Source organism: Solanum pennellii, chromosome 3 (genome assembly GCF_001406875.1).
Source record: "Solanum pennellii chromosome 3, SPENNV200".
NCBI lineage: Eukaryota > Viridiplantae > Streptophyta > Magnoliopsida > Solanales > Solanaceae > Solanum > Solanum pennellii.
Window position 1 is genome coordinate 289,876 of NC_028639.1, and position 14,221 is coordinate 304,096.

The 14,221-nt window shown below is 30.2% G+C and overlaps 1 protein-coding gene across 2 annotated transcripts; it reads left to right on the forward strand.

Moving 5' to 3' along the window:
* The first annotated feature begins 8,434 nt into the window (after positions 1-8,434).
* LOC107014505 (flotillin-like protein 6) lies at positions 8,435-12,596 on the forward strand. Of its 2 annotated transcripts, none has more exons than XM_027915177.1 (3): positions 8,435-8,597; positions 10,057-11,013; positions 11,714-12,596. In XM_027915177.1, exons 2-3 carry the CDS (start codon positions 10,084-10,086, stop codon positions 12,251-12,253), a joined length of 1,470 nt encoding a protein of 489 aa, XP_027770978.1. In that variant the 5' UTR covers positions 8,435-8,597; positions 10,057-10,083; the 3' UTR covers positions 12,254-12,596. The 2 variants fall into 2 exon arrangements, with proteins under 2 accessions (XP_027770978.1, XP_015069921.1); XM_015214435.2 differs by having other exon boundaries at positions 8,436-8,597; positions 10,046-11,013.
* Positions 12,597-14,221: the final 1,625 nt, after the last annotated feature.

The following is a 14,221-nucleotide window of genomic DNA, read 5'->3' on the forward strand; positions in this document are numbered from 1 at the left end:
AGAAATTAGAATCATGAAAACCACCCAATTTTAATTTTATTTATTTTTTTCATTTAAATTATCCAATATATATATTAGGAATAACTTTTTTGGGAATTTCGTTGGTTCTTTTCATTTGTTTTGAAATGTTTTTTCTTAATTTAAGGGTTTATAGAAATCAATCACATTTACTTTTTAAGATAGGTATAAGATCCGCATATATATACGTTATTATCTCCAAATCACACTTGTGATATTGTATTGGGTGTTTGATGTTGTTGTTGTAAGTATTTTGGATATAAAGTTGAATTTTTATTTTTTGTATTATTCGAAATTTAACAATTAGTATTTAGGTCTAAATATTAGATATGTTGTTAGAATAAAGTGTCATTTATTTTTAACAAAAAGCTCTAACTTAATGGTAATTTTTAACCTTAATTTTAAAATGAGGGAAAAGATAATTTTTTCCATATTTAATGATCAATAAGGTTGGTTGACCTCAAGTTTTAGTAAAGATAATAATATTAATTTTTTTTTTCATTTGTCCAATTTCTAGTTAATAAATTATTCAATACTCGATACCTATATCGATGGGAAATAGCAATAACCCTTGGCATAGGTGAGTGGAAATTGTGACCCTAATATTATAGCTTATAAGAAAAATATGAACATATTTTTATTATTGAAATAAATAGACATGAAATGGGAAACCTATCAACTATCAAGCTATTTTTTATGAGACAAGGGACTAAATCATTGTAATTGTAGAGGATGTTGACATGTTGTATCTAGTATGCATATTTTCAAATAGAGCTCTATTAAATAGCAAAGTCCAATACAAGATGATTTGCTATCGACATAACATAATATTAAATATTAAAATTTAGCGAATTTAAATAGATATATTTTATTTTATTATTTTAAGAAATTTTTATAAATAAATATTATAATAAATTTAATTATGCTACATAGTTGTAGTTTGCATATTTACGGATTATAGCAACAGTTTAAGTTGTCTCGTTTGTATAATTTGCGGATATGTTTGTATAATTGGTTATTTTTGTATAAACTTAAAATAATGAATTTATACAAACACGAACATCTAAATTTTAAACAATTATACAAATTAAATATACAAAATTACATATACAAAAGTTATACAAATTTCGAATTATACAAATGTGTAAATTATACAAATTCAAAATCCCATCCCAAATAATTATCACTAAATGTTACTCGCGAATAGTAAGTAACTAAAATTATAATTATATTGACTAATAACTAGTTTGTATTTATTTAATTATGTAGTTTCCCCAAATTTATTTATTTATTTTTAGCAAGTATCATGTCATATATAGCTTCTTGTCATATTTAAATGTTATCGATAGCTTTCATTTCACGCCGAAAAATTGATTATTTTGATGCATTATATTATTCCCTCCTCTTCTTGCATATTTTTTTTAATTGTATCTATATATCTTCTTCCTTTTTTAATATAAGAGAATTTATAATCATATTCTTTTAAGTGCATATAGTATAAAGCATAAATTTCATTCTAGAAAAATATTTTATAAATCACATACAAGAAGTTAATTGTATTAGACAAATTCTATGCGATAAATTCTATTAAAATGGTATGTAAAGAATTTTGAACCTAAAATTCTATATTTGGGAATCTCCCCTCAACCAACTCGATCATTCTTGAACGTATAGTGTGTCTTCGACTTATTAAAAAGTTATTATTATTATTCCTTTTTTATTAACCAAAAGTTGTATTATTCTCTTCCTTCTTTAATTCTTGTCAAAGGGGCAAACAACACCATGCTTTTCACATTGAAGTGCTTTATTGCGAAGCTTTATGATTTATTATATTGCAATGGCATCTGACTTTTTCCATCGTTCTAAAGCAACATAAATTAAAAGTTATACTAATATTAAATTTGTCCACTCATTTAGCATAAGCATACAATTAAATGAACGGAAACGTGTCTGCTTCAGTCCGAACTCTCTCTTTTATAATAAAAAAATATATATCTTAACTAGTTCTTGACTTCATCATGACAATTAATGTAAATAACACATTACTCTGTTCGGATTTTAATCTAGTGATAGAAGTGCAACGTACAATACGTAAGTCACGCAATGCTCGAATTCAAACCATATGATGCAAATAGAATTTTTTGATATTCAAGTTTTTTCCTTGTTGGTCACAAGAAAAAAGTAACTTCAAATGTGCTTTGATATATATAAAACTTATAATATTACATATTAGGTAAGTGCATTTCACATTGTCAAGTGATTCTTATATGCACTTTAAAGATTGTGCTCTCCCACAAATCACATTTTCTTTATAATAGATTCTTTTCTTATAGGAAAAAAATAAAATAACACACTATTCTGGAATGCAACTCATGCAATGGAATAAACACATGAAACTTTTACAAGTAAAGTCAAGGTAATATAAGTATTTTAAAGAATTAATGGTCAAAAACAAATAAAAACTCATATATATTTTCACAAGTTTTTCATATAGTTCAACTATTCATTGTTATTTACCTATACGTACTATCACTTCCTTTATATTAAAACACGCATTAATGTTAAATTGGCCAAATATGCATATGTTTTTTAGTGAAAATAATATTTGGTCAACTCAGCATCAAGCTAAGATGTGTTTTAATTCAAAGAGAGTGATAGTTTTTCTTAAATGGCGGGTAGGGGAAGGAGAAATGGGGAATCGAACTCTCACATCAAGTAACCAACCAACTAATTAGCTACTAAGATTTCCCACAAGAGAGTAATAGTTTAAATGTGTAAAAGAAATCATAAATAGTTAACGTATTGAATGAAGAAATAAATAATAGTTTAGATGAAATTTGAACCACTTACTCTACTTATAATAAATCTCTTTATAGAGTCCATGCTTTTATTATAACTAGGATTTCTTTTTACTAGCAAGGTAGTAATTCTGCCCATTAAGATAGTAATTAATGAAGAGAGTGAAAATCCCCTATGTGTTTGAAACTCCGATGGATAATAAGTTACTGCCAGACTTTTGCCTATTGATGAATTTTAGACACGTAACATAAATTTAATTCACACATCACAAATTAAAGCCACTTAATTAGAGAGTTACAAAAACTTGAGAAAGTTAAAAAGAGGACGTGTCATATTAAAAATGATCGATCAATGTGTCACAATATTCCCTTTTCAGCAAACTCAACAATGAATATCGATCGAGCATTACTCCATCATGGTGTACCATATTTCAAAAACAAAAATTAACTCTAACAAAACTTCAAAATTGTTTCCAATTATTTTTAGATTTTTACTTTAATTATTTATTTTGTGTCATGAACTACATCATGCCTATGTCAGCCAAAAACAAAGAGAAAAGTAAAAAAAGTAAAATTAAAGGTACTTACTTATAAATCAGCCCTTTTTCATTATTGCTATACTATATATTGTAGCTTTTTCGTTATTTTTTTTATATATACACCACAAAATCTTTGAAGCTTCTATAAAGATTATCTTTTTTCTATTTTTTTTTCTTTTTTGAGTATTTCATCTGTATTTAAAAATCGTATTGAGACGGACTAATTTAGAGTTATGCTATAAAATTCATATCAAAAGTAATTAAAACACTTCCCATTAATGGTTATTTTGTATTCCAGACATTTTATATTTTAGGCTTAAACTCGAGACAATGAGAAAAGATTTTATTTTTTTTTTGGTCTAAATGGTTCTCTTTTCACCTTACAAGAATTTCCATCAACAATAGTTGAACTCATTGAGAAAGAACAGAAAGTACTCAAAGTGTTTGAACAATCAAATATTTTCCATTTCAATGATTTGCTTTATACAACAAAGGAATTGCTTTTTCTTCATACACACTCAAGTTGTCTCTCTTCCATAATTCTTTTGAAAGGGAGCCTCGGATAAACTGGTAAATAAAGTTATTATCATATAATTAAGAGGTCACGAGTTAGAGCAATGAAAATAGTCTCTTGCATAAATATAAGATAAGGTTACGTACAATGTACCTTTAATTTGTGGTCCAATCCTTCTTCAAACTCCACATATAACGAGAGTTTAGTGCATCGAAGTGCCTTGTTTTTTACTCCATTACCATTAAATTTAAGTTATATATATACAACATTACTATTATTTTAATGCATATTCAACGTATTTATCTGTAATTATCTAATAAGTAATGTGGTCATTTTAATAAATTCCATTAGTATATTCATAATTTATCTTATTTTTTACTCGATCAACAATAAATAAAACTCATTAGCCAAAAAATGTCTAATCATGAAAAGCTAGCCACATTTAATTTGTAAAGGAATTTCTTGCAAATGTGACCCAATATTAGTAGAAAGCTTCAAAAGGGGCTAAACCTTAATGATGAAAAGTCTTAAGATGAGAATAGAGGCACATTCAACTAAATTCTCTCATCATAATTTAAAAACTTAAAGTTTCACAAGGTAAAGTACCAGAAGCAAATTCAGAATTTTAAAGTACCAGAAGCAAATTCAAAATTTTAAATTTACGCATTCCAAATTATAATAATCGTATAGCTTCTTGTCCTTTTTTTCTACATGCATCCAAATGAGTATGAAGCACACCAATGGCTTGTTGTCTCTTGTTCTTGTTCTTCTTCTGCTATCAAAACAAGAAAAATATATTGTCATCAATGCAAATATTGAACAAATATAAGGAGCTTACGTACCAATATTTTGTGAGAGAGAAAGAGAGAGTGCATGTATCAGGGACGAAGTTACAGTTCTGCTTCTGATTCGATAATGCTTATCATGACATAACCTTGATGAGTTGAGGGGAATGAAGCCTGGTCCGAGATCATTTATATGAAGAAAGATATATGGTCACGAACCAGACAACATTCTCCTTAACATGATCTTGTTTAGTTTCCTCCTTTTTTTTTTTAAATAGTAACGATTCATATAATTGAACCTAATAAGGCGGACCAAAGACATAACTTTCCTCTTCTCTTTTTTTGGGGAAGGGGTTTTCTTTGAGACTAGAGAGTAGATAAAAAGAGAAATATTGTTTCATGCATAGTTTAGTGTAATTTTATTTAATTCAGAAGCCCTTAATATATAAGTGATAAGAAGAAACTATCTTTTTTGTTTTGTTTTAATATTAGATGAATTGTAATTTTCTCTTTTACTTTTTTTGATAGATGTTTCTACAATCATGACTTTGACTAACAAAATCATGACCTAAGGTTGTCTTTAGACTATATATATGCATGGCTATAGTTGCCCTTTGTATAGATAATAATAATAAAAAGAAAAAATTGAAATTAAGTATGAACTTCGTCGTTAATTTATTAATTAAAAAAATTGATAATAAATTGCCAAACAGGATTAGCGAGAAAAAAAATATTATTTATTGACATAATTATCTTTTGCTACTAATTCCAAAACTTTAGTACTGAATAATTGAAATTCTTTTATTATGTTATGGAAATTAAAATTCCCCCATATTATAAACAGATACTTAGTTTAAGGTATCTTTCTTGTTCTTTTATTGAGGAACAAAGGCAACTCTTAAAGGGGACAGCATTGAGATCAGATATTATTGTTGGTATAATTTAGACTTGCATGACTACTTGTCCTTAATATAGGTAATAATAAGTCATGTCCGTAAAACTTTAAAAGAATCATTCTTTATAAATCAAGTATTTAAATAAAGGATTGCATTAATTCAGTTATTCGGTGTACCAAAATAAAGGTTCAATTAAAATGATTAGGTATATACACATCACATTTCACATCTACGTAAGATATAACTTAACTATTATCATCAAATACTGTAAATTCTAATTCTTGTTGTGTTAATATGATTTTAGAACATACATTTCGAAATATTAAATAAAGTTTACATAATTTGAATTTCAAAAAAGCGAAGTATATCAAATGAGACTAAAAGGGATGTTATTTATAGATTTTTCGCTATTTTAATAAAGTTGTTAAGTCATACATGCATATTACCCTATGCAACTCATAAATCCATGTTCTTGTAGCAGAGTCAGTTAAATATTGTGTATTCTGAATTGAGAAAGTACTTCTGAAATTAAGTAATGAATATAGAGTATAACATATGGATACGTTCAAATTACATATTTTTTTATTTTATAAGGAATTGTTTTAGTAGACTTGTAAAAGATTCAGAAAAAAAATGGACTTGCGCGTGTGAAAAATGGTTTTGATAGCAAAAGTGAAAAAATAAAATAAAATAGCGTAGTATGACAATCTATTGACTTTTGATATAAAAATCCTCATAATCAAAGTATTATTTATCAATTTTAAGAAAAAGATATAATTCTAAACAATATATTAATTTTCTTTTTATTATTTTTAAGAATACAAAATAATTTGAAAAAAGAGAGTTTTGAATAATTTTTTCCTAGTTTAAAGGAGAAATAGTTGGAAGTTAGAAGAGAGATCGAATTAATTTTCATTTATCATTTTAAAAAATACTTAATAATTTGAAAGGAGAGATAATTCAAAATAATATTTTTTTAGTTTTAAGAAGTATGATTGAAAGTTAGAAAAAAAGATGATATTAAAAATCTTTTATTATTTTAAAAAAATGTCTATAAGTTACTTTTAGGCTATATGTGTCAATCTCTTATTTGTTTATTAATTACTAATTGGGCTATATGTTGTCAATTGTACCTAACACTTCTATATGTGTCAATTCCTCAAAAGTGAATGATTTATCATCATTGTGTGAAACTAGATACAAAAGTCCAGACAAATTCGAGTCTAATATATATATTATTTGTTTTGATATTATAATTTTGTTGTCAAATGGTTTTATGATATTTTAAACATACTTTATAAATTATACATGTGGCACATGTGATATTTTTGAAAGTCTTGGTTTGCAAACAGCCACAATATATTTAAAATGACTAAATTATCTTCGATAGTTGATATTTTTCAGAAGCACACATGTCGATCTAGACATGTTGTGCTTATTCCCTCTTATATATTAGTAGTGATGATATTTCAAATGTACTTTTGAAATAGTTTATTTTTTTAAAAAAAATATTGTACCTTTTAAATAACATATGTGGCACACGTGATATTTTGAGAGTTTTGATTTGCAAGCAACCATAATAAACCTAAAATGACTAAATTATCCTCAAACTTAATAGATATTTTCGGGAAGTACACACGTCGATCGGTATGGGTGTGCTTATTCCCTCTGTTATAACACACACACACACATATATACTTTCAAATATTTACGTATTATATAGAGGAAGAATATAAGTATCTGGATATTTTTATTTTTGCTACCAGATACACTAGATTTAGAGGGAGGAGAGCGAGATAGTTATATATCATCTCATATAAATGTGAATCACACAAGATACAGAGTGACAAAAATGGGAGGGAGGCGTGCAAGATTTGATATGTATCTCAAATACTTGTGAATTCACTTGAATACAATATATACAATTTTGATCCCATATATCACAAAATACATGTATCTAAACGTATCAAAATCTGATAAGATTTATAATAAGAAAAATTACGCGGCTAAGCAAACTTATACTACTTAATCACTCATCATAGAATTAGTTTGATATAATTACCACTCGCGGCTAACATTATACACTAATTATGTGGGTTGACTTCGAATTTCTATAATTAGTCACGTTTGTATGTGTATAATTCGCCAGAATATACAAATACATATGTATAATATACAATAATCTAATTGATATACATATACAATTCACCTCTCTCCCATTCTCTGCCCTCTCTCGCTCGCCTCTCTAGCTCCTCCCTTTCTCAATCTCGCTTGCCATATATCAAATGCATATGTATAATATACAATTATAACAGATATACATATACAATTCACCTCTCTGCCCTCTCTCGCTCGCATCTCTCCCAATCTCGCTCGCCTCTCTCCTCACTCTTTCACTTTCTCTTGCCATATATATAAATACATATGTATAATATACAATTATTTAACCGATATACATATACAATTCCTTTCTCCACTTTTTGCCCCCTCTCTCCTCTCTGTCTCTGTCTCGCTCATCTCTCTCGTCTCTCTCCTCTCTAAAACATGTAGCTACGAGTTATAATGATCAAACTATAGCTATGGAGAGTAATTAAATTATCTTTGAGTGACTATATGTGAAAATTCTTCTTTATAACAATTACAAACCAGCGTGTGTTTAAGTAATTAGAAATGATTTTTAAAGTCCATGAGAAGAGAGACAAATTTGATTAAATAAGTGACAAAAATAAAATTATAAAGAAATTTCCTAAAAGACATTTTTGACCATTTTCCTTAATTATAATGACCATACTAAGCAATAAAATTTACTAAAAGTACACATGTCATGCACTAATTGGTTTAAGCAATAATTGGAGCTTTTACCCATCCATTTGAACTTTCTTTTTTATTTTCTACACTAGGGTTTCAATTTTGAGATTCTACCGGAATGTAAAGCGTTTAGGCTTGAAATCCATAAATATAATACTTGTTCATAAAGTACATTGCAATTGATCATATAAGAATATTCAACTCTCTTGGTCACAAAAAATTTAGTTGATAACATCAAGGTAAGTTTTTTCCCATCAATTTGGAGCTTTAAATGACTAATTTTCATTTTGATTTTGTATATAAAATATGATTTTTTTTACTCATTACCCAACAGACCTGCTCAGTAGGAGTGGGACATAGGTTCTCACAGAACTAGTGGAAAGCTTCCCTATTTTTTAATATGAAAATATAATTATTCTTTTTCCTGACTGATCCAATCAAAATAAGTGCGAAAATAGTGATTTTTTTAGTAGTGTCAATACTTGAAAAGTATGAGTAATCATTGTTATTGAGCTATATTCTGGTTGTTTATTTTGGTTTCTTGGCCACCAAGTAATTTATATGCACAGAAACAGATTAAAGATTTAAACTTTATGAGTCTGAATTGGGGTTCTATCACAACTTGTTTGATTTAGTGGTTCAACAACAACGTTAGTAGTATAATGCCACGAATGGGGTCTGGAAATGATAGGATGTAGTCGAATATTTGCGGTTATTTAGTGTAACTTTGACATGTATACTTAGTTCGAGCCAAAGTTATTGTGTTCGAATGAACTCATAACTTATGCTCTACATACACCCCTGATTGGGTCTCAACTCACAAGCATTCTAGTTGAAAATAGGCAAGTCTTTTCATCAATTTAGAGCTTTGTATGACTGTTGCAGGTCTGATTTTGCATGTACATTTGAATATATATGAGAATTACTGTTTGTTACCTCCACTATACACTCTATCCTCCCTAGACCCTGTCTGTGGAATTACACTGGGAACGTTGTTGACCCCAAGTCACGAATGCACCACAAATCTTACTACTTGCTTCCCGTTTTCACTTATTCAATTTGCTTGAAAAAATATGGTCAATTTCTCTTCCTTGTTGATTTTACTTTTGTTTGTAACCGGTTCATCAAGTCAAGTAATTCATATACATTGTGCTCAATCTATAGGCATCTTCCTTTTTTTTTTCTTTGTGGGGATTCAACCATGTGGTATCTAGGATCCACTAGTTCGACTAATCTGAATTCGCGTGTCACGGGCTCTAGTTGAGGGAAAGAGTTCCCACAAGAAATTACTTCATCTCTAGGTCTTAAACCCCGAAACCTTTGGGTTAAGGGCGCAAAGAGAACCATCCATCTCACCTCAACCCTTGGTGGTAAAATCTTCCCCCTTAGCACGTCGGTTATCAAATAAGTGAACTCTAATTTTCTCTTGAATTTTTGATGTACTGTGCCCGCTTCAGCCAATCAATTAGAAATTAAAATGATTATTAGTTGAAATAGAGGTGTTTTCACCACGGCTTTGATGTATAGTAGAATTTTTCGCTGATTTGGCTAATAATCGTATGCTTTTGTTGGTTGTAAGGTTTCTTCCGTGTCTCATGAATTTGGGATTATACTTGGTATGTCGTTGTTATTGTTGTTTCCTTTATGAGTTTTATCGTGGTGTATAACCAGTTTAGTTTGTTTTTAGGAATTCTTCAGGAGGCGAAACAACAAAGAAACAGAACAATGTGGTACCATGTGGCAAAACCATCTGAGTTTTTGGTGATCACTGGCAGAGGAATTGATGAATTGAAGATTGCAAAGAAAGCCCTGGTATTACCATTTCAAAAATGCACTAGAATCAATGTTTCCCCTGTAAATTACACATTTGAAGTCAATGCCATGAGTACCGAAAAACTATGTTTCCTACTCCCTGCCGTTTTTACTATTGGTCCTCGGGCTGATGACCACAACAGCCTTGTCAAATACGCGAGGCTTCTTTCTCATTATCAGCGCGATTCTCATGATCTCAAGGAGCTTGTTCAAGGCATCATTGAGGGAGAAACGCGTGTCTTGGCTGCTTCAATGTCGATGGAAGACGTCTTTAAAGGCACAAAAGATTTCAAGCGCGAAGTTTTTGGGAAGGTTCAGGTTGAGCTCAACCAATTTGGACTTCTGATATATAATGCTAACATTAAGCAACTAGTTGACGTCAGAGGCCATGAGTACTTTTCATATTTAGGCCAGAAAACTCAAATGGAAGCAGCAAACAGGGCAAAAGTTGATGTCGCTGAAGCAAAAATGAAGGGTAATGTTGGAGCCAAACAGAGTGAAGGATTTACCATTCAAAGTGCTGCAAAGATTGATGTTGAGACGAAGGTAGTAACCACCCAAAGACAAGGTCAAGGTAAAATGGAGGAGATTAAGGTGGGATCAGAAGTTAAGATTTTTGAGATTCAGCAAGAAGCTGAAGTGTCTGAGGTTAATGCAAAACTCGCAACTAAGAAGGCAGCATGGTCACAGCAGGCGAAGATGGCAGAGGTGGAATCTGATAAAGCCGCGGCAATACGAGAGGCTGAGTTGCAGCAAAAAGTCGAGCAAGCAAATGCCTTGACTAAGACTGAGAACTTCAAGGCTCAATTCCTCAGCAGAGCTAATGTGGAATATCATATTAAGGTGAGACTTGCATCTGTTTTATATTATATGACACTGTTTCCGGTTTAGTCTACTCCAAAAGAATGATGCCTTCTTATATTTGAAAACTATTTGATTTTGTACTTCCCGTTTTATTGTCAATGGCATGCTCTTACATTAATAGAATTGTCTAAAATGTTTAAGACCAGAAGTTATAAGGCTACTTTTGATCGGTACAAAAAAATCTTACTTTCTTTCTTAAACTTGGTTCTCTGACATCAACGTATAAAATGAAGTGAAGTATATTTCTTATACTATCCATTGATGTTTCCAATGGATCCGATCGAATTTTTCTTCACTTTGATAGTTCAATGATCTCTAGAATTTCTTTTTACCTTTGGCCGAGCGAAAGGATCTGCGGCCCTCGAATAATTTAACCTCTCTGATAAGCAGAGGCAGAGCCAGGTAGGGCCGAAGGGGGTTCCAGAAAATTACACTATTTATGTATGGTTGAAATTAATTTTTATGTATATATAGTAGAAGTTGAAACCCCCTGTGGCTTCTTCGTGTGTTGGCCTTTGAACCCCTTAAATCCTGTTTCCGCCACTGCTGATAAGCATTTAACAGGTATTAGATTTAATATATAGTTAATGTTCTACTCAAAAGTGGCTTCATGGTATGACATTGTGATCTATAGAATTAGAATGTCAAAATCTTATTATATATGCTTGTAAAATTCCAGGTGCAAGAAGTAAATGGGGAGTATTACCAAAAGCAAAAAGCAGCTGATGCAATACTCTATGAGAAAGAAAAATTAGCAGAGGCTCGAAGGTTTGAATCGGACGCTGAAACATACGCGAAAAAACAAGCTGCAGATGTTGCGCTTTACACCAAGACAAAAGAGGCCGAAGGACTTCTTGCTCTTGCAGAAGCACAAGGGATTTACATACGCACACTGTTGTCAGCACTGGGAGGAAATTACAGCGCGTTGAGGGATTACTTGATGATTAACAAAGGAGTATACAAGGATGTCGCTAAGTTCAACGCGGATGCTATCAGAGGACTGCAACCAAAGATCAATATTTGGTCAAATGGTGCAAGTGAAGAGAAGATGAGTGATGGAATGAGTGCACGAAAAGGAAATGGAGCTATGAAGGAGATGACCGAACTTTATCGAGTAATCCTTCACTTGTTACAGACTGTGAATGAGCAAACTAGGATGCTGCCTCCACCTTGGCTGAGTACTTGCAGCACCAACAAGGCCACACCAAGTGAAACTTAATGGTTTCTCACATAACCTTGATACCTATCTTGCAAGTAAATATTGTTGGTTCATTGGGAAGTGAGGGAATTAATTTTAGATTACTATATGCTTCAGTAAGTATGATGTTCACAAAGAAAACTTTTTCCTTGGTATCACACCTGGTCTAGTGGTCAATAAAATAGTTGAGAATTATGAGTACTTGTGTTCAAATCTCAAGGTGATTTTGTCATATTTGTCCAAATTTTGATGGATAGAGTTATCTTGTATTTATGTTGGTGGGAGGTAGCATGTGTCGATAGAATTAGTTAATATGCGCGTAAGCTAATCCAGATACATGTTTATAAACAAAAGTGTTCTCTTTTTCTTTTTGTGGGGTGATAAATGTTAAGAACTTATACTATAATGGCAAATTCTCACAGCTTGTACACCAAATTAAGGTAGTGATGTATGGTAAGTATTCTTTATGCGAGTTCGAGTTTCGTGTATGGAGTTGTCTTTTGGCAGAAAGCGTTTTACCCCAATATAAAACTTCTCGAACAGTGATGGATGTAGTTGTTTGGCATAACCTAGTATTTTTAATGCGAAAGTATAAATATGTATGTGTGTGTAAATTATAAATTCAGCTCTATGAGCCTTAAAAAGGTTGAATTCATCAAGTTTAGCTTATGGATCCGCGCTCCATTTGAAATTTCATTAATCTAAAGTAAACATATATAATGATTAATAACAATTCTTGTACTGCACGTACATTATTAAATTTAATACAGTATTTTTTAGGTACATTTGCGCATTAAACTACGTGACGCATGTGATGTGCTATCCTAATATTTAATTAATTCTATACTTTAATCTATTATCTGTATGTTATTTCCTGGAATTTTCTTGTTTTTAGCGTGAACATTAGAAATTCTTTTAATTGACGGTTCTCATTATATTCTTAAATTTTACGCACACATTTTTCATGTATATATATTGAATTATTTTACTTGGTTTTTTCAAATATTTTCTTTTTTATATTTTAAAATTTTTGGTGAAAATTTTAACTTCGCCATCAAAGAGTACGACTCGTGTAACTCGTTGCTTAGCGTCTTGGATTTTTACCTGTAGTGTTTGATTTTTATGACTTATTGTACCAACATTTATGACTTATACTTCATATGTTTTTGGGTTTTATTTCCATTTTTTCTCATAGTACTCCAAACTTGATTTTTATGACTTATTGTACCAACATTTATGACTTATACTTCATATATTTTTGGGTTTTATTGCCATTCTACCATAGTCTATATTGTCATTCTTCATATTGATTTTGGTCATCCACCGTCATTGACGCATATGCATTTAGTCATTGTGTAATAATTTAAGAGTTAAATGATAAAAAAAAATACATTTAAAATAATAAGATCTTTTAAGTTACACATCAAAATGACTACTATCACTTATTTGTCAATTAATTACACACTTCAACTATCACATATTTCCTCTTTTTACTTTGAAATATTAGCATCAGTTCGTTAAGAAAAACGAATAATTATAGTTAAGGTGTGTTTTGATAAATATTTGGTAATAGTTTAAGTAGGAAATCTACACTGTCGTATACATAATAGGTTCAAGTATAAAATTCAAAAAATTAAAATACTTTAAATGTGTTTTTGACCTTGCACTCATAATTTAACTTTTCAATATCATGCTGAACTCCAAAAGTTGCCAAGAAATTACAAGTTTTATTATAACATGAAAACTAATAATGGAGAAGGAAGAACGTAATACTAACTTTGACCCCTTCCTCCCAAAAGAAAATAATAATAATCTCTTGTTGGAAGAAGGAAGAACATAATACTAAGTTACTAACTTTGACCCCTTCCTCCAAAAGAAAAAAAAATCTTTTATTGGTTTTCCATCCAAAAATTTGATATTTGATTAAATTTTGTTTCATGTCAAAAAATACACGATGAATAAATCATTTTCTTATAGATAATTTTATGT